Source organism: Coloeus monedula, assembly GCF_965178545.1.
Source record: "Coloeus monedula genome assembly, chromosome: 2".
Lineage (NCBI taxonomy): Eukaryota > Metazoa > Chordata > Aves > Passeriformes > Corvidae > Coloeus > Coloeus monedula.
In genome coordinates this window covers 113,192,885-113,220,111 of record NC_138782.1, presented here as the reverse complement: position 1 = coordinate 113,220,111, position 27,227 = coordinate 113,192,885, and the positions used below count along the sequence as shown (strand labels likewise).

General features: G+C 41.9%; 1 protein-coding gene across 2 annotated transcripts in view; it reads right to left on the bottom strand.

Annotated features, from left to right (window-relative positions):
* Positions 1–286: 286 nt before the first annotated feature.
* The window catches only part of FKBP1B (FKBP prolyl isomerase 1B), a 45,012-nt gene continuing 18,071 nt past the window's right edge, over positions 287–27,227 (bottom strand). Inside the window, exons 1-3 of one of the 2 annotated variants that reach the window (XM_082302718.1) lie at positions 21,791–21,924; positions 3,522–3,634; positions 287–987 (exon numbers count right to left, since the gene is read on the bottom strand). In XM_082302718.1, the coding sequence (XP_082158844.1) occupies positions 859–987; positions 3,522–3,632 (240 nt within the window). In that variant the 5' untranslated portion in view covers positions 3,633–3,634; positions 21,791–21,924 and the 3' untranslated portion in view covers positions 287–858. Of the gene's footprint in view, positions 988–3,521; positions 3,635–21,790; positions 21,925–27,227 lie in introns of those variants that run through there. The other variant, XM_082302717.1, reaches the window with a different exon arrangement.

The window sequence follows — 27,227 nt, the reverse complement described above, 5'->3', positions numbered from 1 at the left end:
CACCTTCCACCTCTTCGGCAACCAGATTTTGGCCAGAGTTGAGGGGCCAGAGAGGCAGGGGAAATGGAGAGTCAGGAAACCTCTCTGTCCCAGCAGCCCTTACTTGCATGTACCTCTGGTCCCACAGAGATCTTCCATGGGCCATCTCTAATAAAAGCAGTGCATGGAGCTACATGTACTTCATATAAGAGGAATAACTAACCAAAGATGGGTTGATGGTTGAAGAACTTCCCGTACAGCAAAAAGTATCCTGGTGGCCGGAAGAGAAAAACAGGAAGAGAAACTGTAAAGTATCAAGATTTTATTGTTTTATATATATACTTATAATTCTTAAATGAGACAGTATTTTTTAAAACAGCAGCAAGCAGAACGTACAAGTTGAGAAAAGTGGCAGCGCAGGTAACTCTGTTTGGCTAATGCCCGTTCATGTACAAGGTGTACATTGGATTTTTTTTTTTGAGCACCTTTTGTGGTTTTTATTTTTTCTTGGTTTAAGTGTACAGTAAGGCAGTGGTTTTTTCAATAAGGAATATATATATATATATTTATATTTATATATATTTTCAGTCATCACCGTGAATTCTTCATACATGCAAATTAAATAAAATGTACAACTTGAAAATGTTACACCGGGAGACGTTTTTCCTCAGAGCAGAGCTTCTATTAAAAGGCAAATACGGACACCACAAAGTTATAAAAGAGAAGGAAGGCAGAGGAAATCAAGCGTCAGGTGCTACTGACAGGACAGCTCGAGCAGGGAAGGTTGGGATTCCAGTGAAGATTCCTCCCGCCGCTGGCAAGGCAGGAAGGAACGGATGGTTATTAACAGATGTCTCCAGCCAACTCCCTTGGGAAGGTTCACTCTAACCTGAGAAGCTCCACATCAAAGAGGAGGGTGGCATTGGGAGGTATGACCCCAGGGTGGCCTGTGGCTCCATAGGCCATCTCAGGTGTGCAGGTCAACTTTGCTCTTTGTCCTAAGCTCATCTGGGTTTTGGATGGCAGAGAAAGGAAAAGAGAAGACAAAAAAAAACAGGATTAGGAGGAAAACAAAATAAAACCCCCACTACTTGGCAGATTTACAGAATCAAGGAGGGTTGGGATCACCAGATTCACAGAATTGTTTAGTTTGGAAAAGACCTTTAAGATTATTGAGTCTGGGGCTTGGAAGGAGAAGATCTTTAAGGTCCCTTCCAGCCCAAGCCACTCTATGATTCTGAATCCAAACGGGTTTGCTTCAAGCTGAAGCTGCCACAAACAGCTCAGACATGGGCCTCATAACTGCTCTGGCCTCTCACAGCAGTTATTTAAACTGCCAGAACCGCCTGGAAGTGACACAAAGTCTTTTTAACACGGTGTTTGGTCCATCCTGCCTAAACTGGGGCCGGCTGAGTTTCTTCTGCAGAGTGCAGGGTACAAGGAACACCATCAGCAGGGACTAGGAAAAGGCCCTCAGAGCTCTGAGAGATCAGTGCCAAACACAGCCAGGTTCAGCACTTATTTCTCTAAACTCAGTCCAAGCCCCTGGGCAGGCATCTCACTTATGCTGCTTATCCAGGCAGAGAGCCCTTGTCCCTGGGATGGGCAGGAATGCTGATTTCCCTCACTCCAGGCTCGCTCTGAAGGGAACTGCTCACTGAGATCTGGAGTTATCTTCTGAGAATTTTGGAACATTTTCAAACTTCTGTTCATGCACCTTAGACTGGTGATGGAATATTTACTGGCCTTGAAGCAGTGATTTTAACTCAGACCTCTCTCCCAAGATCGGGCACATCACTGGACTACAGCTTATGTGATAGCTCCTCCTGAGTATTTTCAGGTTCTATAAAATATACCAAAGCTAGAGAGTCGATTACTTTGGATAGAAGAAATATGTGAATATTAACTTTCCCACATTCAAGGAGTATTCATGGCATGGGGCTGAGAATGTCCAAGCCGATGACCTCCCCTGGTCCCCACAGAGATTCTGCATGGGGCTCTGTCCAGTGCTTGGATGTATCCCTGCAAACCAGGCAGCTGGTAGGTCATGCCTGGGGCTTTAGGGATGAGGCAAACTTGAATTGTCAGAAGCTGAGCAGAGGAATGCAGACCCTGCTGACATCTGACAGTCATTACACCAAGGCTTGCAAAATCCACATGCTGGATATAGGGAACTGCCTTGTGCCAAGAGAGTCTGTCCATCACACTCCCCAAATCCCTCAACCCCTGGGGTGGAAGGAGACAGCCACGAGCTCGACTTGTGTCAGTGATCCACTAGGAGGAGCAGCAGGGCAGCGTGTGGTCACACAGGTTTCTGGAATGGCTCTCAGCCACTCATTTTCTAAGGGACAGGAGCCGAGGAGCGAGAGCGGTCAAGGAAGGGATGAACTGATTCACCCAGTGCTTGATGCTGCTGCTTTATCTGTACTGGCTTCTGGTTCCTACAGCTCTACAGTCCTGAGCTCTCTTAGGCATTTCTGCAAAGCAAATAATAAACAGTCCAACTCAAATCCTTCAGAAGAAGGTGGTATTTTTCACAGTCTAGGATTCCTCAAATGGACTTCTCTAGCTGGAGAGAAGGGAATGTTTGCATTGCTTTCTCCACAGGGCTGGAAATGCTTCTCTCTTCCACCTCCCTCTGGAAAAGCATGGTTGCATCATTCCTCAGTGGATTGTTTCTCATTTTGCATTCTTCCCTTCTCTCTATTTATGCATCACAAGTTGTTCCTGTTGAAGCTGTTCCTATGAGAGTATTTGAACAGTTGCCTCCTACACTGAGCTCTTGGATCCTGAAATGGGAAGTCAGGAGGAATTTGCACCCTGATCTCATTCACTCATGCACTTGAGCAGCCTGATCACACTCCTCACGTGAGGGGAGCCCTCACAGCACTGCACAAAAAGCAAGACCTGGCAGTGAATTGTATTGTGGGGCTTTTATTGTGCTGGCACTCCAACTGTAATTAATGCAGGGCAGTCTTCCTTCTCTCAGCATAGGGTTGGCCAGTGAATGTTTTGTAGCTGTGAGTCTGAAGTCATAAAAATGTTAGCAGTGCAGTTTGGTACCTCATTGAGTAAGGGTCAGAATCAGTAGCTGGGTCATGGATGTCATCAAAAACAGCAGCTTGGACTTTTATGAAGTAGCTGAATAGAGGTCATCCCATAAAGAGCTGCCACCTCAACATTTTAAAGGCCACTGCTGTCTGTTTGTGGAGCTGCCCACAGGAGAGAGACGGGGCTTATAGGGCACCTGGGGAGGGGACTTCACCTCTCCCCTCCCAAATGCATACCAAGGGGAAAGGCTCATGAGCAGGGGATAGCTGTGGGTGGATGGATGGATGGATGGATGGATGGATGGATGGATGGATGGATGGATGGATGTAAACTACAGGAAATGCTGTGCTCAAATGCACCACACTTTCACAAAAACACTCCATGTCCTACACTGTGATTTCCACTTGGTCTTGTCACCACTGCCCTGGACATTGCTGAGCTCACACACTCTTCAGCCAGCTCCAGGTTCAACCAGAACAATTTATTAGTACCTGTGTAACCCCTTCTTCAAATCCTTTAATGACTTCTTGCCTGCCAATCTTGAACCTGAAAGGCTTGTTTCTGTCTCTGGAGGAATCAAATTTCTTTCCATTCTGTAGCATTCCTGCCAAAACAAGACACACAGTTTCAGTCTGAGTTACATCTAAATTCAAGTGCTGGAGGAGAGGGAAGGAGTGAAAAATTGATGTCTTGGTCACATCAGCTGCTCATTTTCATTTTCACTTTGAAGCCTCATTCAAAATGGGTAAGCCAGGAGAGGCAACTGCAGTGGTACCCTATTGTTACCTTTGCCTTCCTGTAATTTAGGGTCTAACATGGAAATACATTATTTTTATTATTCTCAATGCAACAGATTATAACCCATACTGCACCAAACATTGCACAGACATACAGAAGAGCTGTTGTTTGCACAGTGGAGCTCCCTGCCTAAGCAGATAAAAGCAGGCAAGGAACAAGTGGGAGGCAGCAGAAGAGAGAATCCCAAGGCAGATGCCTGATCCAGGGCTGCCCCTAATAACATGTGTTACACAAACGGGGTCATCCCACACCATGTGTGTGAAACTTCCACACAACGTGACAACTGCATGTCTCCTCCTCATACAGAAAGAGCAGAAGAGACTCTGCATTCATAAACATGAAAACAGCAAAGACATTTATATGAATGTTCTACTACCCTGGTTCTTCGTGTTTTCATTCAGCCACAAGAGACGGTCACAGAACACGTTACTCGTTCCTTTGGATGGGCACAGTTTCAATCCATGGGTTTTGAACACATGCCCAGATTCCTCAGCAAATGGACAAACCTTCACAGAGCACTACATGATTGGCTATTCTTCTCTTTTCAAATGGTGGGTAACTATGGTAGCTTTCAATTTATAAGTACCTGGTACTTAAAATGCTTTTCTCTGGATATTGCAAGGTTGGGCTGATATTTATGTATTAGAATCAATCCTTTCTTTGTAGTGCTGTAGTGCCAGTGTTGTGGGCATACACCATGACTCTCCTATGCAAGGGCTTGTACAAAGAGAAGTTCATTAATCTGAGAAAGCCTCTGGTTGAAAAAAACATTAACAAGTCCAGCTTGGAAAAAAATGAGAAAAAGTGTCTTTAAGATCCAATATCAAAGATACAGTCTTACTAGTTTCTTTCCATTGAAGCAGCTATCTTAACAGTTCAGCTTGATGCACAAATTTTATTTTTCAGTGAAAACCATCAGTTATTGTCCAATAACAAAGAGGCATATTTTGCTTGCTTAAAAAGTCTGTACTACAAATCAAAGGTAAATATGAAGAGATGTGCCAGAATGAAAAACAGAGACTAAAAAGGTAGGATTCACTTAACCAACTTTTAGGCTTCTAAGATGTAGCCAGCTATTTCTGAGCTAATTACTCAAGTCAGAGAAAATAGACAATCAAGTCAGAGAAAAATGAACTTTCAGGGAGCAATTCATCTAACCAGATCTAGGGATGTACATTAGGACATAATGAATCACATCCTAGCAGTGCCTATTTCTGTGCAATGAATAAAGGGAAGTCCAAACAACAGCTCAGACATAGATGTCTCCAAATTCATTAGCAGTTAAGTCAGCGGCAATGGAGTTCTGGACTTGCACTTATGAGCACACAGTGTTTGATTATTCAGTGGGGTTCTCTGTCCAGATATTTTACATCAATATTAAAACCAAATGCCATTTAAAGCAAATTAGCCATTAGCCGAGTTCAACATTTGTCCAGGTTGGTCCTTCAGACACACCTATATGTGTGCCTAAGGCCTTAGAAAGAAAACTGTGGAATAACATGCCCATAAGGAATGTTTCATAACCATTACCATTAGTGCCTGACACAATCCTTTAGTTTTTCACAGTAAAATAATGAAGTACTGTATGTGTGCTCTGATGCAAGTGCATAGAATCACAGAATCAATGAGGTTGGACAAGACCTCTGAGATCATCATGTCCAACATAAGACTCAATGGCCACCTTGCCAAATAGAGTATGGCACTCAGTGCCACATCCAGGTGACTCCACCATGTCCCTGGGCAGCTCATTCCAGTATCTAATCACCCCTTCTGTGAAGAAATTCCTCCTAATGTCCAACCTAAACCTCCTCTGGCACAGTTTGAGGCCATCTCCTCTTGTTCTGTCACTTGTTACTTGGGAGCAGAGCCTGACCCCCACCTGGCTGCACTCTCCTGTCAGGGAGCTGTAGAGAGCCATAAGGTCCCCCCTGAGCCTCCTTTTCTCCAGACTAAACACTCCCAGCTCCCTCAGCCACTCCTCATAGAATTTACCCTCAAGACCCTTCCCCAGCTCCACTGCCCTTCTCTGGACTCACTCCAGCCCCTCAGTGTCCCTCCCAAATTGAGGGGTCAGAACTGGACATAGAACTCAAGGTGTGGCCTCACCAATACAGGGGGAATTTCATGTATTATGCAATGTATCAGCTCAGTGATATCCACAAACACCTCCAGGCAGGCTGGGAAACCACAGCAGCTCCTGCACAAGGTTTTCCAGCTACAGACTGAGATGGATTCATTTGTAATATAGAAATTCAGCATGTACTGGGGGAGGGCAGGCAGGGAGAAGCAGCTCAGGGGGAACTCTCAGGCATATCATATAATCCTTTTTGAAGTATTTGATCTTAAATTTAAGTGACAGTCCTTCCTCACAGCACTTTTATTTTTAAACACATCATAAAACCTTATGATTCTAAGAAATGGAAGGAGACTATTACAGAATCCCAGCATTTAATAGTTTTAATACTAAAACTTAGTACTGTCATTACAGTTTGCATGTTCAAAGCAATATGCAAACATTAATTATTCATCACATTAACCCAAGGAGGTAAAGAAAATATTTATTATAAAATAGCCTCAATCTGGAAGTTCAGATTCAGATGCAAAATTCCACAACACTTTAGTATGCATTCATTTCATTTTGTAACTAAATCCTATTAAAACTCTTAGCTTAAAGCTCTGATGGTTTACTAAACACCCCACATCAAACCAGTGGCAGAATCAGAATTAACTCTTCAGAGATTCTGACAACAGCTCCTGGACAATGTTTCCAATTTAAAATAACGTTTCCATCTGCCCATGAGCTTGCTAGTTTGATACACCATTTAAAAACAAATTCATTTCACTGGAAAATGCCCAGAGAAGATGTGTTAGGCCTTGTGTCATGGTTTAGCACTACACCTTGTAGAAGAAATCAGGCTTTTCTGTATTTACGGCAACATCCTATTTTCAGCAACAGCTGAAAATTCATGAGGTTATGGATTCATAAATGTAACTTCCTCTGTCATCACCTTACTGCTTTTGGAGGGCAAAGCGGGATGCAAAGAGTCAAATGTGTCTGTATTCACTGGAGGTCTGGCAGGAGGGTCAATTTTTATGTGAGTGCCCTTTAAATGCACATCCAGTCTAGAAATGAGTCAGACACTCCACATGCCCTGAAGAAGTTCCGATACGGATTTAGACGTGAACTTCAGATCTTTTTAATCTTTCTGATTGTTGGCTATGCGGACTCCTGGGAGCTAAAAGAGCACAGTGCTGTGTTTTCTCTCTTGCTAATGCACCAATTGATTTTTTTTTTGTGAAAAAATTGATTTAGTTAATATTCTTCAACAAGGATGGATGCCCATCTTCAGCCTGCATCTTTATTTATCTAGCTAACAGCAAGGAGGAAAAAACACACAATCTGGAACTCAGCAATGACATTGTTTTGCAAGTCAGAACAATCAATAAGAGTTTTGACTGAGCAAGGACATCTACATACCCATATGGTTACTTGTTAAAAAACCCTTAAGTTTTTGAAAGGGAACAATCATTGTATTAACATAATTAATTGTACAAACTTGGTTATCAGAATATGGCATGGATTTGAAAACATTCTGATCTACAAGGCATCCTAATTGAAAACCAGGTTTTAAAAACTGAGTGAGTGTAGAAAAGGAGACATTTCAGATCATGGGTCCTACTGAATCACTGATGTTCAGCTCACTGATGCTGCAGATTAGAGGGTAGATGGATCCTTTTGTTAAGGAACATGACCACGGATCCATCTAACTGCCAGGACTACAGTGCCATTTGGGCTAAACTGGCAGTGAAAACACAACTTCAGGTTCAAACACAAGTTATTACTTCTTATTAAAACACAGGTGTGTCTGCAGCTGTGTCTGCACTACTTTTAACACTGCACTACTTTAGCTAAGATCCCATCACTGAAGTCTGTTTCCTAAGGGGAGAGCTCTAATGAAATGACACTGTCTGCACTTGCCTAATAACTTCTGAGTATTTGAGCCAATTTCAACGCCATTTGGCAGAGGAATAGGGATCATACCAACATTAGGATCCTATGCACGCAATGAAAAAAATCTGCGTAGAAAGAAGAGCCTGCAAGAGCTCAATCTTTGTTATCAGAGAAACTCTTATTATTGAGGAGAGGCCAGGAATGGAAAGGCTGGACCACAGACTAAGTTTCTTTTTGCTTCCTTTTCCTCCTTCTGAGAATGATTCATCTGGGAATATAGGCAATCACATAGCACAAATCCACAGAGCCAGCCCAGCTATTAGACACCGAATACACCTACTGTCCCAACAAAACCCTGCCCCAAATCAAGGCCAAATTATTATCCAAGGATGGATGGAGAGAGAACACTGAAGGCCATTCACAGATAGTCTGCCAAGCTTCTGCCTGAACCTGGAAAATTCATGTGTAAATTCCACTGCTAATGTTATCCAATTCAAAGGTAGAAACTGTGTCTCAACCTGTCATCCAGGCTACTCCTATGGTTAATGGAGAAAGAGAGGTATCTCCAAGAATGATTCATCCCACCTAGATTTAGATGTTAGGGCTGAAATAATCACCTGGAACTGTTTATCATTCTCAGTCAACTACCTTACAAAAGTTAAACCAAGTGCTAGGCTGCCAGGTTTTTATAGGGCCCTAGTGAGGCAGTATTAACTCAACCATCCATCCCTAAATGAAGTAGGCAAAATTGCATCCCAGGCTTCACTGACTTCAGTGTTTACTAACTTATTTGTCTCTGCAGTGTTGACAAATTCTGGGAATCAGAAGACAAGATCCTAATCCACGACAAATCCCTTGATTTCACTAGCTGCTCTCTTTTTATCCTGTACAATGGGATTCACTTACCTCACAAGTATTGATGGGACAAACTGAACTAAATAGGTGACTTTCAAAAAACAGCATCATTCATCTATAAAGTATTCCCTTATTTTTTCAAACAGTAGTTACCTATGGAATATAAAGGCAATACATATGCTTGAAGACAGCTACTTCCTGAACACTTTTTGGCAGCAGAAAGAGGGGCAGATATTCAGAAGGTGTTTCTAGGACACTATCCTGTTTCATTTTATGTAGACCAAAGGCTCTTCAGGACAAGGACTATATTCTGATGCTCCTCAATGCCATCACCTTTCCAATTATGCCCTGTAATAAATCTGTGCTGTTAGGAACATGTCATTGGGTTTGGTTCCTAGGACTTTCCGAGGAGTTAATGTTGCTGTGGATTAGGAATTTTTCATCTCAAGTGTTTCTTTTTTTCCCATATAAATTATATTGTTTCTATGTCAAGATATGCCCATATTCTGTCAGGAGAATATCACAAAGGCTAGAAAGTCTGATCTTCCCCCATTTACAACATGCAACTATTACTAATATCCACTTCTAACCTGGAAAATATATTATCAGGAAGGTTCTAGTAACTGCACGAAGTCCTTGTGTCAACATTGATGCCTTCCCAATGTATAGAGGAAGGCACAGTTCAGCACAATTGCATAGGAGTGGTGGGAGAAACACATCCATAAAGTCACAAATCACATCCCAGGCTGATTCATACCAGCAGAACTCCACTGTGGTGTTGCTTGCATTTTACATTAGATAGATCAGGTCTCTTCAGGATTCAGTTCTGACATACTGTGGCAAAGCACTCCCTGCATTCAGTGGTTGTTCCCACCTTAGCTTGTGGCTGAGTCTCAAGCTAACACACCTGAAAAACATGTGGTTTCCCATCAGGAACAAAAACAATTCCCCTGTGTCTTGCTGTTAAATGCAGAGATCAGGGCAACAGTTTTCTAAGCAAATAGTCAGTGCCTTGTGTTTCTGCTTCCCAGTTACCTAACTCAGCTCTCCAACTCATTCCATCAGAATCCAGATGTGCATCAGACATCTGACACTTCTTCCATCTTAATTTCGTTACTATCTCAAAATGCAATTCACTGTTTTACACATTTTTTTCCTGACAACAGCTCCCTGTTACCTGGCCATGAGCCTCCTCCTGCCACAACACAGTGAGTAGCACACACCTCTGATTTCCTTGATTTGACTTCCAAAACAAACTCTTCTGGATAGATTTGTCATCTCATCAATTTTTCTGATGGCCATTGTAATGGAAACAAAGAGTGTTGAATGGGAGCTGGAAGATGCTTTCATTCTCTATGCTATGTTGGAATAGGGACCATCTTACTGTGTCCTCTCTGGGGGACTTTGGCAACTGAACAGTTTTATCCTGCTAACATTTCCTCTGCATAATATAAACAAAGTCTTATGTGGAGAAAAGGACTTACTGCCTTAGACTGCATTTTCCTGACAGTCTGCAGCCACTTAAGAAAAAATCATTAATATCTTAAGGGAATTTTCAGTCTAGAGGGATACTTGTTGAAGAAAAGTGGGGAAGGGGAGATGCACAACTCTGCATCATATCAGCTCTTTACCACAGTTATTTTGTTTTGTCTAGAAAGGCAACAGCAAGGACTTGAATGTGCCATTTGTTGCCATGACAAACAGACTCAAAGTGAAGAAGTGGGAAATGGATAGCAGTGGTGGGCACTTTCCAGTTCCTGCTACCACAGCACACTTCAGTAATGCTTCAGCTTTTGAACACAGGCAGCCTTGCTGCTTCATTTTCTTTGTGTATTAGATACTCATATATCTTTAATGTGGAGTAAGAGCAGCACAATCAATTATTTATTATGCAGCTGACAGCATGCAATGAAGACACAACAGACAACTCTTCAATAATGCATCACCGTGGGCTATGAATCACTGTTGCGTACAACCACAAGACAATATGAAAGAACCTTGCACTAAGCTCGACTTCACAGCCAGGAAAATTACCTGCAATTGTCTAGTTAACTCTGCTGAAAGGCATTATTCTGTCCTAGCGGCTTTAGGGATTTGCATACTTTTAAGAGAAGGAAAAGTAGATTTACCTTCAAGGGAGGTATGAGGCTCACTAAGCATATTCTACATAAGTTGTAAAGAGAACAAAACAATTCCTCTGGTATCCCATCACCTTAAAACAGTCATTGTATTTTAGAGTTTGATTCTGTTACTGTTACAAAGTTCAGCTGGTAAAACATACAAGTACTGCAGCATAAGGCAAATTTCATTTGAATAAGCATGGCAGAATCAGGTCAGTGTGGGCATGCTAATGAGGGAGACGATAGATGTCTAAAGCAGCGTTTTGGAGAGAATATTAATACAGAAATACTTTGCATCTCTTGTGTCTCTATCCCTAAACACCATGTCCTGTAACACAGGGTCTACAGGGAAAGGGAATGTTCCTCACTGGTCTGGGTCTTTCTGTCCCTGCCCCCTGGTAGCAGCTCAAAAGCACAAAGAACAGTTCAAGCATGGCTGTAATACAAAGAAGAGTCGGCCAGATTTCCCACACAAACACAAGCAGCAGAGCTTGCCCAAAGAATTCTGAGCACCTAGTGTACCATTAGAACAGGGCAATACAATAATCTCTCTTTTTTTAATCACTGTTTCATTCTCGGTCTCATCCTATGCCACATGTATTCCCTTCCCTCCTCCCTTTTTGTTTCATGGTTGCCTATGTTCTGGGGGTATGGATTTGACATTTTAGCCTGTGGCACATACACAACTGTGCAGGTGACCTCCCACTGGGAAGTTACACACTTCTGTATGAGGTTAAACCTCACTGAACTAGGTGTGAATGTGACAGCCACTGTCTATCAGGTCACGGCACAAGAACAGCCCAGGGTGGGACTCCAGAGCTTTTCAACACAGAACTGGGTGCAGGGAGCACAGAAAAACACCAAAAAAGCATCTTCAGAGGTTTCTTGTGAAAGCTCTGAGCATGGCTCTGAGATCACATGAGAGGGGATTTGGGGTAAAAGGACTAGGTTCTTAATTCCTCCTCTGCTCAGGGAAGAAACTGCCAGAGGAAACACCTTCCCAGCCCAACATGACAATACTCATCAGCAGTCAGGTGTGCTTTAATGATAAGCTGTTCTTAGATTGGGCATACTTTAGTTTTCGACTGTCTAGACTTGTAGTATGTTTCCTTCTAAATAAATTTGTGCTAAAAATCTTAAATTAAGTGAAATGCTTCTGATTCCCTTGGCTTAAGCTAGCAACAGCCTGGTGACAGATCTACCTACCTCTAGTAGGGCACTGAATTAAGAGGCTATGCAAAGAATCATAGAATGGTTTGGGTTGGAAGGAACATTAAAGATCATCTCATTCCAACTCCCTGCCATAGAGATTCCACTAGATCAGGTTGCTATGGGCCCCATCCAGCCTGGTCTTAAGCATTTCCAGAGGTAAGGGAATCCACAGCTTCTCTGGCCATACCCAAAGACAATAAATTTTAGCATGAAAAAGTATATTATTTATGTGTTACCACTTAACACCAAGATGTTAAAATGGTATGTTAGTTTTTAGGGCATTTGGAACTGAAAAATAATGTTTGTCCCCACATCCCTGGTAAATGAATGCTCTTTCTTTCCCATAGGTCCTTGTTTACATGGTTCTTTATTAAATCCAACTTTCTGAATGCTCAGCATGGCTACAGCTCCTTCACAGACGAGTGTTTTACTGAGACCCATCTTGACAAACACAGCAATCATCTAACATCGTGCAAAGGACCTAGCAGCTACTCTGTTCTTAAATAAGAAGGAGAAAAGGAAAAACATTCTTGGAAAAAGAGAGAAACACACAGGACACAACCAGAGAAGTAAACAGTTTATATAATGGGTGTTTACTGAACCATGTAAGAAGGCACAGTCAATATGCCAAGATTACATATACTCTAAGTCAGAGGCAGACACTGCTGTTCCACCATGATCTCATATGTACATAAAACATACAAAATGCACAAGTCCAATGCTTTTCATCCAGAGTGTCCAACATTTTGATCTAGACTGGTCAGACATCCCTGTAATACGTCTTATTTCAGAGATGTGGTATAACCTTCCTGGCTGGCATTATGCAACAGCCCCTCCCTTTGCAAGTGTTTGGAGAACTCCTGGGGATTCATCTCCTTTGCCTGCAATTCCATGCAGAAAAATGAGACATTACTTCACTGACACCATTTGAGGCCACCATGGGGCCTCACTCCAGCATAACACACAGAGTTTCCAGGGTGATCAGGTAAAACACACTGCTGGTTCACTCAAGGGATGAGTCCCTTGCTGGGATGGAAAAGGCATCTTGATGCTGCACTCTCTCCATTGACATGGACAGACTGTAGACTTCTAGGTAGCTAAAGACAGTCAAGCTTAATTCCACCCAAGATTACTTGATGACAGTCAAGATTAGTGAAAAAATGCAGCCTAAAACCAAGCTGGTTTTGATTTGTCCACCAAATGCCTTCTAGTGGATTATGCTGCCTGAGGTTCTCTAGACTCGGTGACCACAGACCTAGCCAGCCACTTAGAGTGCACCAATACACACAGCAACCCTGCTGTACGAATCACAGAAGAGAAGAGCCCCTTCTAGTCTTCGAATGAACTCTGAGATGGGTTCATTAACAAGTTACTTATTGGGAAACTCTTACTGTTTTGTCAGAAGTTCAGCCTGCCATTAACATCAGATAAACCCAGTACTTTGCTGAGCAGAAGCTTTGTCATTTTCTGCAGCACTCCAGTGGAGGAATATCTTATTTTACTTTTCTAGACCATCATTTTAAAAGGTATATGAGATACACTCATCAAAGGGACAAATCTTTCCATGGATGTATAGTTTGCTCTTCCCACTTACTATGAATGCAACCGTTTTCATTAAAAAAAGGGTATTTTTGCAGTATTGTTTTCAATGTAAACAGTGTTTTATGTGCTCCAAGGCAGACCCTGTCAGTGTCATAAATATCATTCTGCCCGTAAACTTTGAGTTTGTTCTGAAATAATATTAGTATGAGATTAATTTTTTTGCCTCATTTGTTTCCTATTTTTGTTCATCATTCCTGATGTTGCAGATTCTCTTTGTTGTGAACTGGCACAGTTTCCCTGATATTAATGAAAATACAAAAACATATGTAGCAGTTTGAGACTTGGATCTCAGTAATTTAAATCTGTGTTGAATCATGCACTCAGCACTATTCTCCAGAGCAGAATCCTGCAAGAATATGGAATAGAGTAGATTTGTGATCAGAGGAAAAAGCTGGATGTCAAAAAGAATAGGTTGTGTCACCAGATGGCTGCGTAAGTATAACTCACCTTCATTTTATTCCCTACGAAACAAGCATTGCAGTTTCACCAAGGTCAGCCAGTCAATAGCATATCCAGCAATAATATTATTAACTAATATACTTTGCCTTGGATATCCTGAAAGGTTTCATTCAGTAAGCCTTTAAAGTACCTTCTGAGCCACAACAGAAAGGAGCTATTAACAGCACAGTTTAGTTCTTATAAATAGGTCTTTTCCATCTCTAAGTTTTGATCTCAGTGATCTTATAAACAAAGTATGGAAAAAGTGGCAGCTGTTATCTTGACAGATGGGTCTCATGCATTGCTCTGCTGGAAAACAGAGCTGTCTCTGAAGAACAATAGGAATTTCCAAGTGCCTGTATCTATTTCCATCTCCTTAATAAGCTACTCATGTCTTGGGCAGTGAAGAAGCAAGAATGCAAAATAAACATTTTAGGGGACACATCTCAGAGACAGGGGTAAGAAGAGGGGTTTCACCTATTAGGGACCTTCCCCTTGCATTTTACGGAAGTGAGAGACAGAAAAAGAATCAGAAGTTTCTTACAGAGGCAATAGGGACAAACAGGCACTTCCAGAAGGTGAGATACAGAAAGCCTGGGCACCAAGTGAAGTGCAGCTGATAGTCAGGTAGCAGGACACAGTAAGTACAAGGATGAACCTCAATTTTAATCCCTTCCTAAAATTTAGCATCATCATCCATTTAGGATGTAGAGCTTTGAATCCAGTTTTAAGCACAGAAACAAGGCTGAGAAAATTCATCCTTTTTCAAGGGTGGTTGGGAGAGATGGCACTGCCACCCACCTTTCCTATCATAAACACTTATCAAGGCACTAAGAGTTCACCTCCGCCTTAACCCTGAATTTAAAATCATGTTCTTCACCTTTTCTGATCGTATTCTCATCATCAGACAACCAACCACTCAGTGGGATCACCCCCTATGCTCCCACCTTGAATACGTATGGTAGCTGGAAATGGAGAACAATGGAGTTAGGAGAAAACTAAACAGGCAGTAATTACAGAGGTCAGTGGCATGAGCAGAGATCTGGATCTCAGTTCACAGACTCATGGAACCATAGAATGGTTTGTGTTGGAAGGGGCCTTACATAGATCACCTCGTTCCAATCCCTCTGCTATGGGCACCTCTCACTAGACCAGGATGCTCCAAGCCCCATCCAACCTGGCCTGGAACACTTCCAGAGATGGAGGCAAACAACAACCTCTCTGGGCAACCAATCCTTGCTCCCAAGACCTTTTACATCAGCAGTGCCTGATGTGCAGGGTTTGTCCCTACATTATCCTCACTGCCTTTAGTGGGAGTTTGAGGATGGACTGCACAGACCATAACATTTTCCCAAAAGCAAAAGTATTTCCACACTCAGGACTGCTGCAAATAAAAGATATTGTAAATTAAGCCAGTGTAGATACTACAAATAGAAATAGCAGTCAGTCCATAGACACAAACAACAGAAATAAACATTGCCCAAAATACCTCAACAGCACAACAGAGTGGAGAGCAACGCAAATTGAGTGTGGACAAAACAGCAAAGCACTACATAAACAAATGTATTACTACACCAACAGTGAAAAGCCTGAAGATTTCAGACTGAAATGTGTAATATTATAATCTGTAAAAGCAAAGACTGAGATAGTGCATACATTGCATAACTCACAGGGACTGCTGTAGACCAGACTGTGCTCTCTCCCAGGTCACACTATCTTTTATAATCCCAGCATGTGTAACTGAAGAAGTAGCATCTATATGAGCAAATTACTATGTGAAGTCAATAAAAATATGTTCCTAGCAGTCAAATGGCAAAAACATTCAAACCACAGTATCAAAATTTTTCTGTGGAAAAGATAATCAATGTCCTGTTCAATTCAAAACTCCAGAGAAAATACAGTTCAGGGCTGAATGGAATGAAACATTTTGCTTTAGAAAATAATAAAAAGAAAAGGCTTATGCTCATCTGAAATTCATTCTAGTGAGAGTCCATTCCTTAGTTTTCCGATTACTAGTATTTAATCTAGTAATTAATCTAGTATTTAATTCAGCTTTGATGAGGTCTAAGGAGTTCGTGAGCATCACCACCTTTCCAATTACATAACACCAAGTATTGTTTAGCTACATCCAAAGTAAAAGACACCAGAGTTATTAAGGAGCAAATACAAAAGGAAAACAGAAAAGTTTAAATTCCTAAGAAGCTTGCTGAAGTGGAGGCATATCAGATAAAATTCAAGTATCCAGACAGCCAAGCCAGACAAAAGAAAGGCAGAATTGACCTAAAATTTGGATCAAAGGAACTGAGATTTATGTGAGAGGGATACAGTTATCTAGCCTAAAATAATCATTCACCCAGACACTTGGGTATTCTACATTGCTTTTAAAAATAATTTAACAGATCTCCCCGAACCAGGTAACCAGGCTCACTCAGTAATCCATAAGATCTAACATTATGGAACATGTACACATTCCATTCATTTAGGTTGCTGCTTCCATTTTCCCATTTTGCACAGCAAAAAAAGAGGCTTGTGGCAGTTAATTTCTCTCAGTTTTGGGAACCATTTTAATGCTTACACACAGATCTGCTGATTTACTGGCTGCTTGCACAGGGAGTTTCAGTGATCCTGCTCACAAGGGCAGCAATCACCCAGGATACTGGGTCTTTGGAAATCATTCATCAGACTTTTAAGTATTCTGGCTGTTTGTGTCATAAAACACTTGCCAAGAAAAAAGAAAATAAAATGGAAAATTACAGCTATTATAATATTTACTGTATCAAAAATCTAAGACAGCCATAACAATTCTGGTGATTCAACTCTTGATCTATGCATTTCTGTAATTTTTGTGTGCTTTGCCTTCCTCAGTCACAACATCATCTGCCTTGCCTGTGCACTGTGTGGCCTGGTGCTTGTCTTCTAGCATGAGGATTAAATACTGCCTTCTGTCCTTATGGATCCTCACTTCTTTACTTGCTGCTCACAGCCTTCTTGGAGAGGTGACCACACATTTCAAAGCCCAGCAGGGTTGCTACTTAGCAGCCAACTCTCCAAGAAAAAAACCCAACTTGAATATCAATTTTTGCACAGCTTACAAATGACCCAGCGAGCCCTTCTGTGATCTGCCCTTAGTACTGAGAGCACAACACAAACAGCGTTCCCAGCAAAAATCTGAACACCCGACTCTGGAGATCATGACACCAGACTCCGACACAGCAAATCTCAAATCAACATTTTGCTAAACAGTTTCAGAAATACATCTTCCATCATTGTTTCCCAAGGGTTTAAAAGAAAGTAGCATGATTTAAAAAAAAAAAAAAAAAAAAAAGGTGATTTGTAGCCACATGCATTTGGATTGCAACACTGCATTAAGCAGAGAAGTCATTTTTGGAGCAAATAGAACAGTCTCTTTCTGTTCAGGTGTAATATTCTTGTACCTCTGTTACACCAAATTATGTGTTTAATACAGGCACAGTGCACCCTGCAAGCAGCCAGAACTCCAGCAGTGTTTAGTTGCATCACTTTGCCCAAACTCCTTTGTAGGACCATGAAACCTAAATATTGGTGCATTGCAGATTGTCATTTTTAGCTGCTGCAACACCCTGTCTTGTTTTGGTCCCTACTGCCAGATGACATCATCTTGTAGCAACTTTTTCAGTGGAACAGCCAATGCTGCTTTTCCCAGGATATTGTTGACTAGAAATCCAACAATAGCATATTTTCTCTTTTTTTTTTTTTTTTTTTTTTAAGTCTTTCTGCTGCAAATAAGACTGGAAGTATGGGAAGGAAGAGGAAATTACAGAATCCTATCAGCAAGGAAGATCACAGGGGGCCCTGCAATCTTGTGCAGTGATGCACTTACTGTTGTAGTGCAGCCTGAAGGTGGATCATATCTACACCCAACAAACACACAAGCAATATCAATTCTTCAGAGCTGGTGCATGTGTGGATAAATACAATTCTATTTTCTCACATCAGCTTGAGCTTTGTGTCATGCTCTCTATGTAGTAATCTAATAACGCCTAGAGGTGAAGGCCTAGCAGTGAAACAAAAAAACAAACCACCAAACAACAAAACATAGAAAGGTCTTGCTTGCCATGCTGCTAAGATGATTTCTCCTACAAATGCTTCACAGGCTGAGAGCATGACATCTGGCTGTCATTTAACATGGAGTTATAAGACAAAATATATTTGTCTTGTCCTCCAAGTTTGATAAACGGGATGCACTGTGCATGTTCAAGTCAAACACCAAATTTCCTCTGGGTGAGCTCCAAGACCTGTGCTGACTCTTGATATTGCTCAATAAAAAGGGGAGGAAGATTTAAACTACAGACTTTTGTATTTTTTTTCAAATGGCCTAATGCTTTGCACAGCCATTAAAGAACACGGAGTTTCACACATGACATGAAGCTGACAGTGAGCATTTCTATCTATGGCACAATTATGTTTTTACTCTAAGGCAGACAGACTCCATCCCAGTGACTGGGAGAACATGTTATCTGATCCCTAATTGGTTTAACAGTCCATAGAACCTTTTTAGGCTGGTGCCCAGATATGATCTTTATTTCTGTCTTTGTGGTGACAGTGCTAATCGACTGAGTGCCTTGGGCCAAGTCTCAGTCTTGAGAGACTGGTTGCTTACATCTCAGTCATTTCGGCTCAGAAGAGAACACAAATCAGCGTCACCTGTATTTTTAAGGTTACAGGAACATGTAACCCTTGTTCTGATCTTGTTCAGAGCAGCTTCACATCCTGTAGGCTCTGCTAAAGTGTTATAGAATGCAAAGCAGGGGCTCTGCTTTTTTATCTGCTTCAGAAGCCTTTGTGGAGATTAGGAAGTGTTGCTCTGCTCTCTCCCACCTTGCTATCTGGACACAGAAGTTCTATGCCACCTTGCTATCTGGACACAAAAGGTCAGGTTTCAAGCTGGGGTAAATCAATTGAACCTCAGAAAGGTCAATAGAGCAATGCGAGCTCGTACCGCCCGAGGAGAAATTCTCACTGACCCATTCCAGAGATATGAGACTTGGGACACAGGGTTTTCCCATCATACACTCTCCTATAGCTATTTTCTATCCTCCTACACAGTTGCCCTAGCTCCCTAAATAGTCTATTCAATTTCTTGCTGTATTTTTTTTCTCACTCACTGTATTTAAAGACAATTTACCTTCCTGGAAGCCAGAAAATAAACACGTTCTAAATCTTGCACCACAAAGATTTTCTAATATGGAATTACTCTGCTAGACCCAGGACTAATAAACCTTGGTGGGATTACAAAAGATACACTGAGAATATATGCCCACAATTTATTCTTAACAGTAAGAAACATTTTCTTCGTTTGTCCTTGTACCAAGAGTCTACTGAGAGGGTAGGAAGGAGAAATGATAGAGTTTCTCTCAGTGTCCTTGCACATTCACTTTGAAAGCACCACAATACAAGAGAGATCTTTGTGATTTAATTTGTGTGACAAAAAAATAGATGTGTATGAGACACAAAAATAGTTAGGTTTCAACACTTTTTACTGCAACAGCAGAACATGACATAAAAATTAGTGTGTTGGCTGAGCATGGTGTAAAATGAACATGTTTCATTACCTTAAGATAATGACTGTACTTTTTTTAAAACACAAATTCAGAGAAAATTGAGCCAGGTTTTTTTTTGTCTGGGTTTGCTGCATTGCATAGATTGCTAACTATAGGTAAATCAAACCAGAGCTCCCTACTCAAGTTTGACCCTATATTAATAGAAGCATGCATGACCCCGAGACACTCCTACATTAGTTAGTCTGAGTCAGGCCAGACTCCCTGACTCATCCAAATTGCACTTCTCATTTTGGGTAACAGCGGCATGGATGTCACAGGAGGGGCAGTAAGCGATACTTGTATTAACACCTTCATTTTTGGAAATTCGGTGTGCCTGCTACAGGCAGCTTGAGGAAGGAAGGCAAAAAATAAATAAATCAAACTCTGGCTTGTATAGAGAGACAGCCATCCTTCCCCATGGGTGGGGGAAGTGCCAAGGAACGAATGAGATCGTGTGTACAAAGGGAACAAAACCCCTCTATCCTGCTGTTTACTTGTGCCATTAAATGTGTATGCCTTGGGGGAATGCCAACCTGCCCCCAGGAAAATCCAGCCCATCTCGAAGAGGGTCATCATTTACCACGGCAAAAAAAGGAGCAGGGGTAGTGAGAGGCTAAGACGATCAGGTTTAACTTTCACTGGCCCGAAGCCAAATATGCAAGCAAAGGCTTAAGAGAACTTTCTACCGACGTCTCTGTGCCAACAATAGATGTGGACAGGACAAATATTTACAGACTGAAAGTGGAGGAAGACTAAATGGGGGGAGCCAGACTCTGCCTGAAGTGCTTATTATCCCGCTCCGGGGCCGAGGTGACTGCAGGCGGCAGACAGGAGGGCTGACTCAAGCCACAGGATGTCTTTTCACACGTCCTGTGCCATGCCCGCCTCCCTTTCCCCGGGGGTATTAATAGCAGTGCAGACATACTATACATTCTACAGAATAACCACCTCGCTCTGAAGTGAGCCCAGGCAAGGCTGCCCGTGGGTTAAAACATGTTCAAAACAAACAAAGTGATCCTGGAGACCTGGTGCAGGTGCTGACTCTCGTGCTCCATGCTCTAAACGCTTTCTCTTTATCCATCTCTCTGAGGTCACTTCACTCTATAAGCATCTCTCCTCAACACCCAAACGTGTCATAACATTACAGGAAAATTAGTTATTAAATGGGTAATTTGGCTGAGAGATGCCTCTCACTTTATTTGCCTTTGAAAACATAAGGTAAATATCATAGTACTACATGTGTGTATCTGTCTCCCTTCCTTGTTTTTTGTTGTTCATCTTCCTCAGCTGTCTGAGAATAAGAGTTTCTCTTAATCCATTTTTTGCACAGTTAAGCACAATGGAGTTCTTGAATGATACTACAATACAAACATAATCAAATTCTCCTTTTTCTGTTCCAGGAAACAATGACAATGCTATTAAAAAAACCCAACTCTATAGTAGTGGGGAGGACATTTGAGAGCAGAACTTTGTTCAGAAGCATCTGCACTGAAGGTAACCAAAGAACCATTAAAATGGTTGTTTCGTTGTGATAACTGGCTAGCTTATTCCTTATTTTTCCAGAGCTAAATGTGTCACTCACCCTGGAGAGCAGTTTACCGCTGTGGATAAATTTAATCTGTAGATCTCCCCAACTTCGCCTTCCTGAATATTTCTGTCTGAAGCCCAAGAACTGCCACTGGCTGATCACTGCAGGATAGATCTTTAGCAAGCAGAACTGTGAAATAAATAGCCACATCCTGAAGCATCTGATTACAGGACTATAACTGCATTATTTTCAACCATTTCAAAAGCAATTATTCCCCTTCTTCCTACACACCCATGTTTACTGGAATAACTGGAAGCACAGTCAGAGATGCATGGACAAACACAGAAATTGTCTGAAAAAGCAGTTACATAATACAGGAGTAAATGCAACTCTTCAGATGGATGTTAAATAATGAACTATCTTCTGTTTCTCAGTCACTTTGAGCATTAATGCCTCAATGTCCTGATGTCCAAGGCATGCTCAGGTGTACAAATGAATAATTTTCTATTTACCTCTTCTCCTCAGAAAATAAAATCAGTAACGTAACTCCACAAATGTCACAAACAGCAGCAACATGCAGCCTTCAAGAAGTAGATGAACATTCTTCCTACATAGCCCTAAGGAGACCCATAAAGCAAACACAACCCTGTGTCCTCACAGATAAAACACTGTTTACCTGCTGTGACTCTCACATTGCATTGCAGAGTACCAGGAGGGTATTCCTTGCAACTACTCTGCCATGCCCATCAAACGCCTTGCTTTTTCTCCTTCTGGCCTGTACATGCCAGAAATTAAGACAGGCATGTCCTGACCATCTGCAGGAGCTAAATCATGCAGTGGACATTCTTGTCATCAGGTTCTCAGTCTGCCCAAAGTAAGATTAAACAGAAGATGCGATAAACTGCCCTGTGAGGCCAGTAGCAAGCTCTGGGATTGGCTCCAGAGCCACGCTGAGACCTGCGAGTCAAGCGAATGCTCCGATGCGCAGCCTGGATGCTGCTGCACTTTGTGCTGCTGAGCACTTTGCGTGGTGCAGCCAGGAAGCAGCTCCCCAATAGTGCATCCGTGTGTGGTATTGCTACTACCGAGACAAATGTAATCATTCTCAGTCTAATCCTAAAAACCTTTCATTCTTTTCCTTCTGTTTTGAGATCTGTTTCTGTTCTCCAGTCAGAAATCTCTAAGCAGGCGCTGACCTGTCTGATCCCAGCTGGGGTCTGAGCCAACATGGATTAGCACCAGCGGAGAGCTACAAAATCATGGCTGGGGCATATCGAGGTCATGGATGTTTCCTCAGCTGAAATTACTCTCTCTTTCCTTTGTAGCCATGTATCTTCGACCTAACTTCGCAGCTTAGGGAGCTGCCTATGCTCTGAGACTTCGGGTATTTCCACATTGCATGCCGGGGTCACCCCAAGGCTGCCCTCTGGATCAGACTTACTCTATATTCAGACAGTGAAACACAAGTGCAGCCCCGGGCACAGCCCAGGGGACTCTGTCTAAGTCTGCCTGGCAGTTCAGAACTCTGCCAGGCCCCGGGCACACGGCAGGGGCAGTCTGCAGCGTGCCTTGGGGCAAGCCTGTGATCAGGAGCAGCGGCTCACACACCTTCCTGCTCCCAGCCCTAGTCAGCTGTAATGTAGACACAGCCTGGGGTGCTGGAGAACAGGAACGTGCTTGTCTCCGACCCAGCAGACCCTCCCCAGCCAGGGGCTGAACGTGCCACGTCTCCTACACCTGAGAATCACACACATGTACATAACAGAAGGCAGACAACATCTTTATTAAATAAACTAGCAAGTACTTAAAACTGCAAGCCAAATGGGACTAATCTTCATTTAATGTGGCCAGACCTGTCTCCATGATTCATAACATCAAAAAGTCTGGTAAAAGCTGAGAAACACATGGTACCTGCTGCAGAGCCAGTCACACAATCTCCTTTAAACTGAAAATGTATACAAAATGCAGTAGGTAGTAACCAGATGAAAAATGTCACACCTACCAGGACAGGAGAATGTAATATCTGGTCTCATACACACTTGCTATTATATAAAAATGATGGTTGAAGACACAAATTTCTCCCAACATCTCTGCAATGCTTGCATCAACACACCCATATCAGAAACACAACACTATGACAATTGGCACAGGTTTCATAATCACAGAATCATTTAAGATGGAAAAGACTTCTAAGATCATTGAGTCCAACCATTAACACTGCTGAGCATTTTTTGCACATAAACACAGCATAAAGGGCAGATATTTGAAGATAATTAGGTGTCTAAAGATGCAGTAGGTCATACTGTGGGCATTTCAAATTCACCTGGGCATCAAACTCCTTTGATTTCAACAAAATTATTTTTAAAACTTTTCAGCTCTAAATATTTTCTTACGTTTTCCCCTGACATGAAGTGTAACTATCACAAAGTTACAATAATTACCATCACTTCAAAGCCCACATCTCTTTTAAATGTTTAACTTCCTAAGCTGTTCAAAAACATCTGACATTTAACACTTAAAAAACCCCCCAACTCTTAAAAGTGAGGAAATAGACAAGTCAGAACATTGCAAAGTTCATCATGTCCACACAGTAAAAACCATGTATTTTATTATCCAGTATGAAGAACTCGCACTGCATCACAGCAGGCAGCCATAATTCTGATACTGAAATTTTGTATTGTTCTTCTCAGCTTTGGTGTGCAGATACTGGGTAGTGGAATATATCAGTTGATGTGTGTAAATGAGACAGTTATCATATATATTATTCATGCTTACATTTTGATGGAGTATTCATAAATACTAATTCTGAGTCAGCTTTGACCTGGCAATCCCCAGGGAACAGACTGACATCCTACTTGGCTGAACTTGCTCACAAGGCACATCCGTCCTTTTAAACCTGAATGTATTTCTGCCCTTGTCAACCTGCTATCTCATTATCTCACTATTCACTCACAAAAGAAATGATGAATCATGAACACTGGGGTACAGGGAACCAAATACACTCAATAAAATTAACCTCACTATGTCAGTTGTGAGTAGCATGATGAAAATCTCTGAGGGTTACTCCAACACAAGAAGAGTTGTGTTCTAATGAAAATAATGAACAGATACTTCGAGAAAAATCAGCAAAATCAGGGCTACAGGTGAATTTGCATTTGAGAAGTTTTGCTGTGTGACATTACCAGATGAGAATTGTGACATCTTTCACAAAGCTTTTGTTGTGTATTTGGTTTGATCACTAGGTCTAGAAAATATACAAAGTAGGTAGCATTTTATATGTAAACAGAATGAAACTGTTACAAAATCAGGTGAAAACTCTTACACCCAAACTATCCACAGGATGAGGCTGTATTTTACCAATAACAGAGGCTATCCATGTTGTTCCTTGGAATGTCTATGATGCAGGCTTACACTGGGAAAGGCATCAAGGTGCTCAGTATTGCCATGCACAGACTGCACCACTGCCACCTGCACTGCCCAGGCATGTGCAGGCGGTCCCAGGATCCTGCTGTGCCCACACAGCCCCAGCCATGTACCAATCCTGCACTTCTCTATGCAGTTATACCACTACAGATCATCTAGTGACCCCAGAATTTGTCCCCAAATCACCTCCAGTGTTAGCAGGACTTAAAAAACAAGGTGAACTTCCGAGCAAGGTACACATGGTATTTCTAGATGGGATCATTTTATTTTGCAATCACTCTGTAGGGAATGTTTCCATGTTCTTTCCAGTGTGGCTATTTTTATTTTTCCCATACACAGATGTCTTTGAGGTATGCTTAAAGCCCAAACTGTGAATGCTGTTGGCCAATGTTGGGTTTTCCTGTAACACGATACAGTTCTGATGTGTGACACGGAGAACCTCATAACCGCACACCCTGTGGGCAGGAGCGCACGGCAGAACGAGAGTCAAAAAGTCCTGCTGCAGAACAGGGCAGAGCTGACAGTGGGAGAGGGCTGCAAATGGCCAATGTCCACTCCCGAGAACAGCTGCTGCTGAAACTTGCTTTGCCTGCACTATATTGATAAGGCAGGGTTTTCCAAAAGATTCAATCAAATAAAGCTTTTAAAGAAGAACAAAGTAGTGGGATGTCAATGAAATGAGACGTGATGATTGCAAGGGGATTTATGCAAACAGTGTTTGTTACCCTGAGCAGCATGATGGCTTGTCAGTCTTCCTGAGCTGTAGATGTTTCTGTGTGTTGCAGATTTCCTTGGAACTCTCCCTCCCTCCTTGTAGGTGTTGCTGTCGTCTGCTGGGCATGTCTAGTACTCACCGTTTTTTATAGAAAGAGCCATTACAGCTGTCTGGTCAGATTCCCAGCACCAATCCAAAGTTTCTGCCCAGTAATCCCCACATCAAAGGAATACCTTCAAGTCAAACACCCATCTGTTTCAATGCAGCTATTTTGGTTTTCATATAAAATAAGCACTATCTAATAAAAATCGTTGCAACCAAAGTGGTCTAAAAACATAATTAAGACCTCTGGCTAAGCATGGAAAATTACTTTGAAACATGATCCTACACTTTGTAATTGATCAAGCATTTCTTTAATATCCCTTTAATACACTTCAATTACTTGTGACCAGTTCTTAGGACGTCCAGTGCGAGCTGGTGATCAGAAAGCAAGTGGATGCAAATGGTTCCAGAGCTGTACCAGCTCATTCTTCACAGTACAGAGCATCTCATACAAAATGGTGACTGTCCTCTGCTGTCCGTGAATTCCACCCATGGGAGGGCATCTTCTTGGTGATGCCAAGCAATAGGACAAGAGGCAACAGGCAGAAACTGAGGCACATGAGAAAGAACTTCTTTACTGTGCAGTGACCAAGCACTGGAACTGATTGCCCCGAGAGCCTGTGGAGTCTCCCTTACTGGAGATATTCCAGAAATGTCTGGATGCAATCCTGTGCTATGTGCTCTGGGATGACCCCGCTTGAGCAGGGAAGTTAAATCAAGATGACCCTCTGTGGTCCCTTCCAACCTAACTCATTCTGTGATTCTGTGATTTACCTGACCATCACCCAGAAGCTGAAAAAGCAGGTAACATTTTGATCGACACTACTTTGTAGTTGTCGTTCACATCTATACAGGCAAAGGTATCAAAGGTCCGGACACACAAAAAATGAAATGCAGAAGAAGAATAAAAATTGGCATGATTAAACGTAGGGAAGCAAACGAGTTCAAGTTCAAACACTGGTATGCAGGGAGTTGGACTAATTGCCAGCCCAGCCCTAAAAGCCACGAATCTAGGAAGGATGTGAAGCCACTAGAACTAATCTACACAAGGAAAAGAATGCAACCAAAGCTTCCAAAATACATGACAAAACTAATTAATGTACCTATATGCCAGAGGTGATCTTTGCAATTTTTTCTTCTGACTTCCTACTGTAATGGAGGCTGTAGGATTTTCACAAAATAATTCCTGTTTGAACTAGAGCTGATTTAAAGATTTCTCACGGCTATGAAGTGATTGCAATTATTGACTGGTCCTACTTTATATCAGTCGTGCCATTTCAAATGTATTCCTTATTTTAAGGTGAACTTGCAAAATTTCACTTTCCAGCTATGATATCTTTATGTCTCTTGGTGAACTAACAGATCAATTCAATTGTCCTATCAATTTTTTATTCCCATGTAAGTAGCAAACCACCCCTCAACCCCCGCGGAATAAATTAAGCATTTTATATTCAGAAAGGTCTCCCAGCACTTCTACCACCCTCACGTCTCTTTCCAGCATTGTAGACTGAGCATACTATTTTTGAAATATCTGTGTGAGACCTTTGGCCCTCCTCTCTTCTCCTCAGTGCTCCTTTTTATAAATTCACAGATTGCAGTCAGTTTTTTGGCCAAAGAACAGGTCAGAACATGTGTTCAGCTGATAACCAACCACCACTCCCCAAGTCTGTTTCAAAGTCACTGCCTCACATGACAAAGCACTCCTATCTGTAAGCACAGGTGTCACTCTGCTCTTCCATCTTCAAGTTTGTAAAGAGTTCTGCAGAAACTGAAGCCCATTATTTATTTGTGACAATATTACACAGTAATCCCTATTACTGTGTATCAATGACCTATGGGATGAGACCATTTATTTAGCATATATCTGTTAACT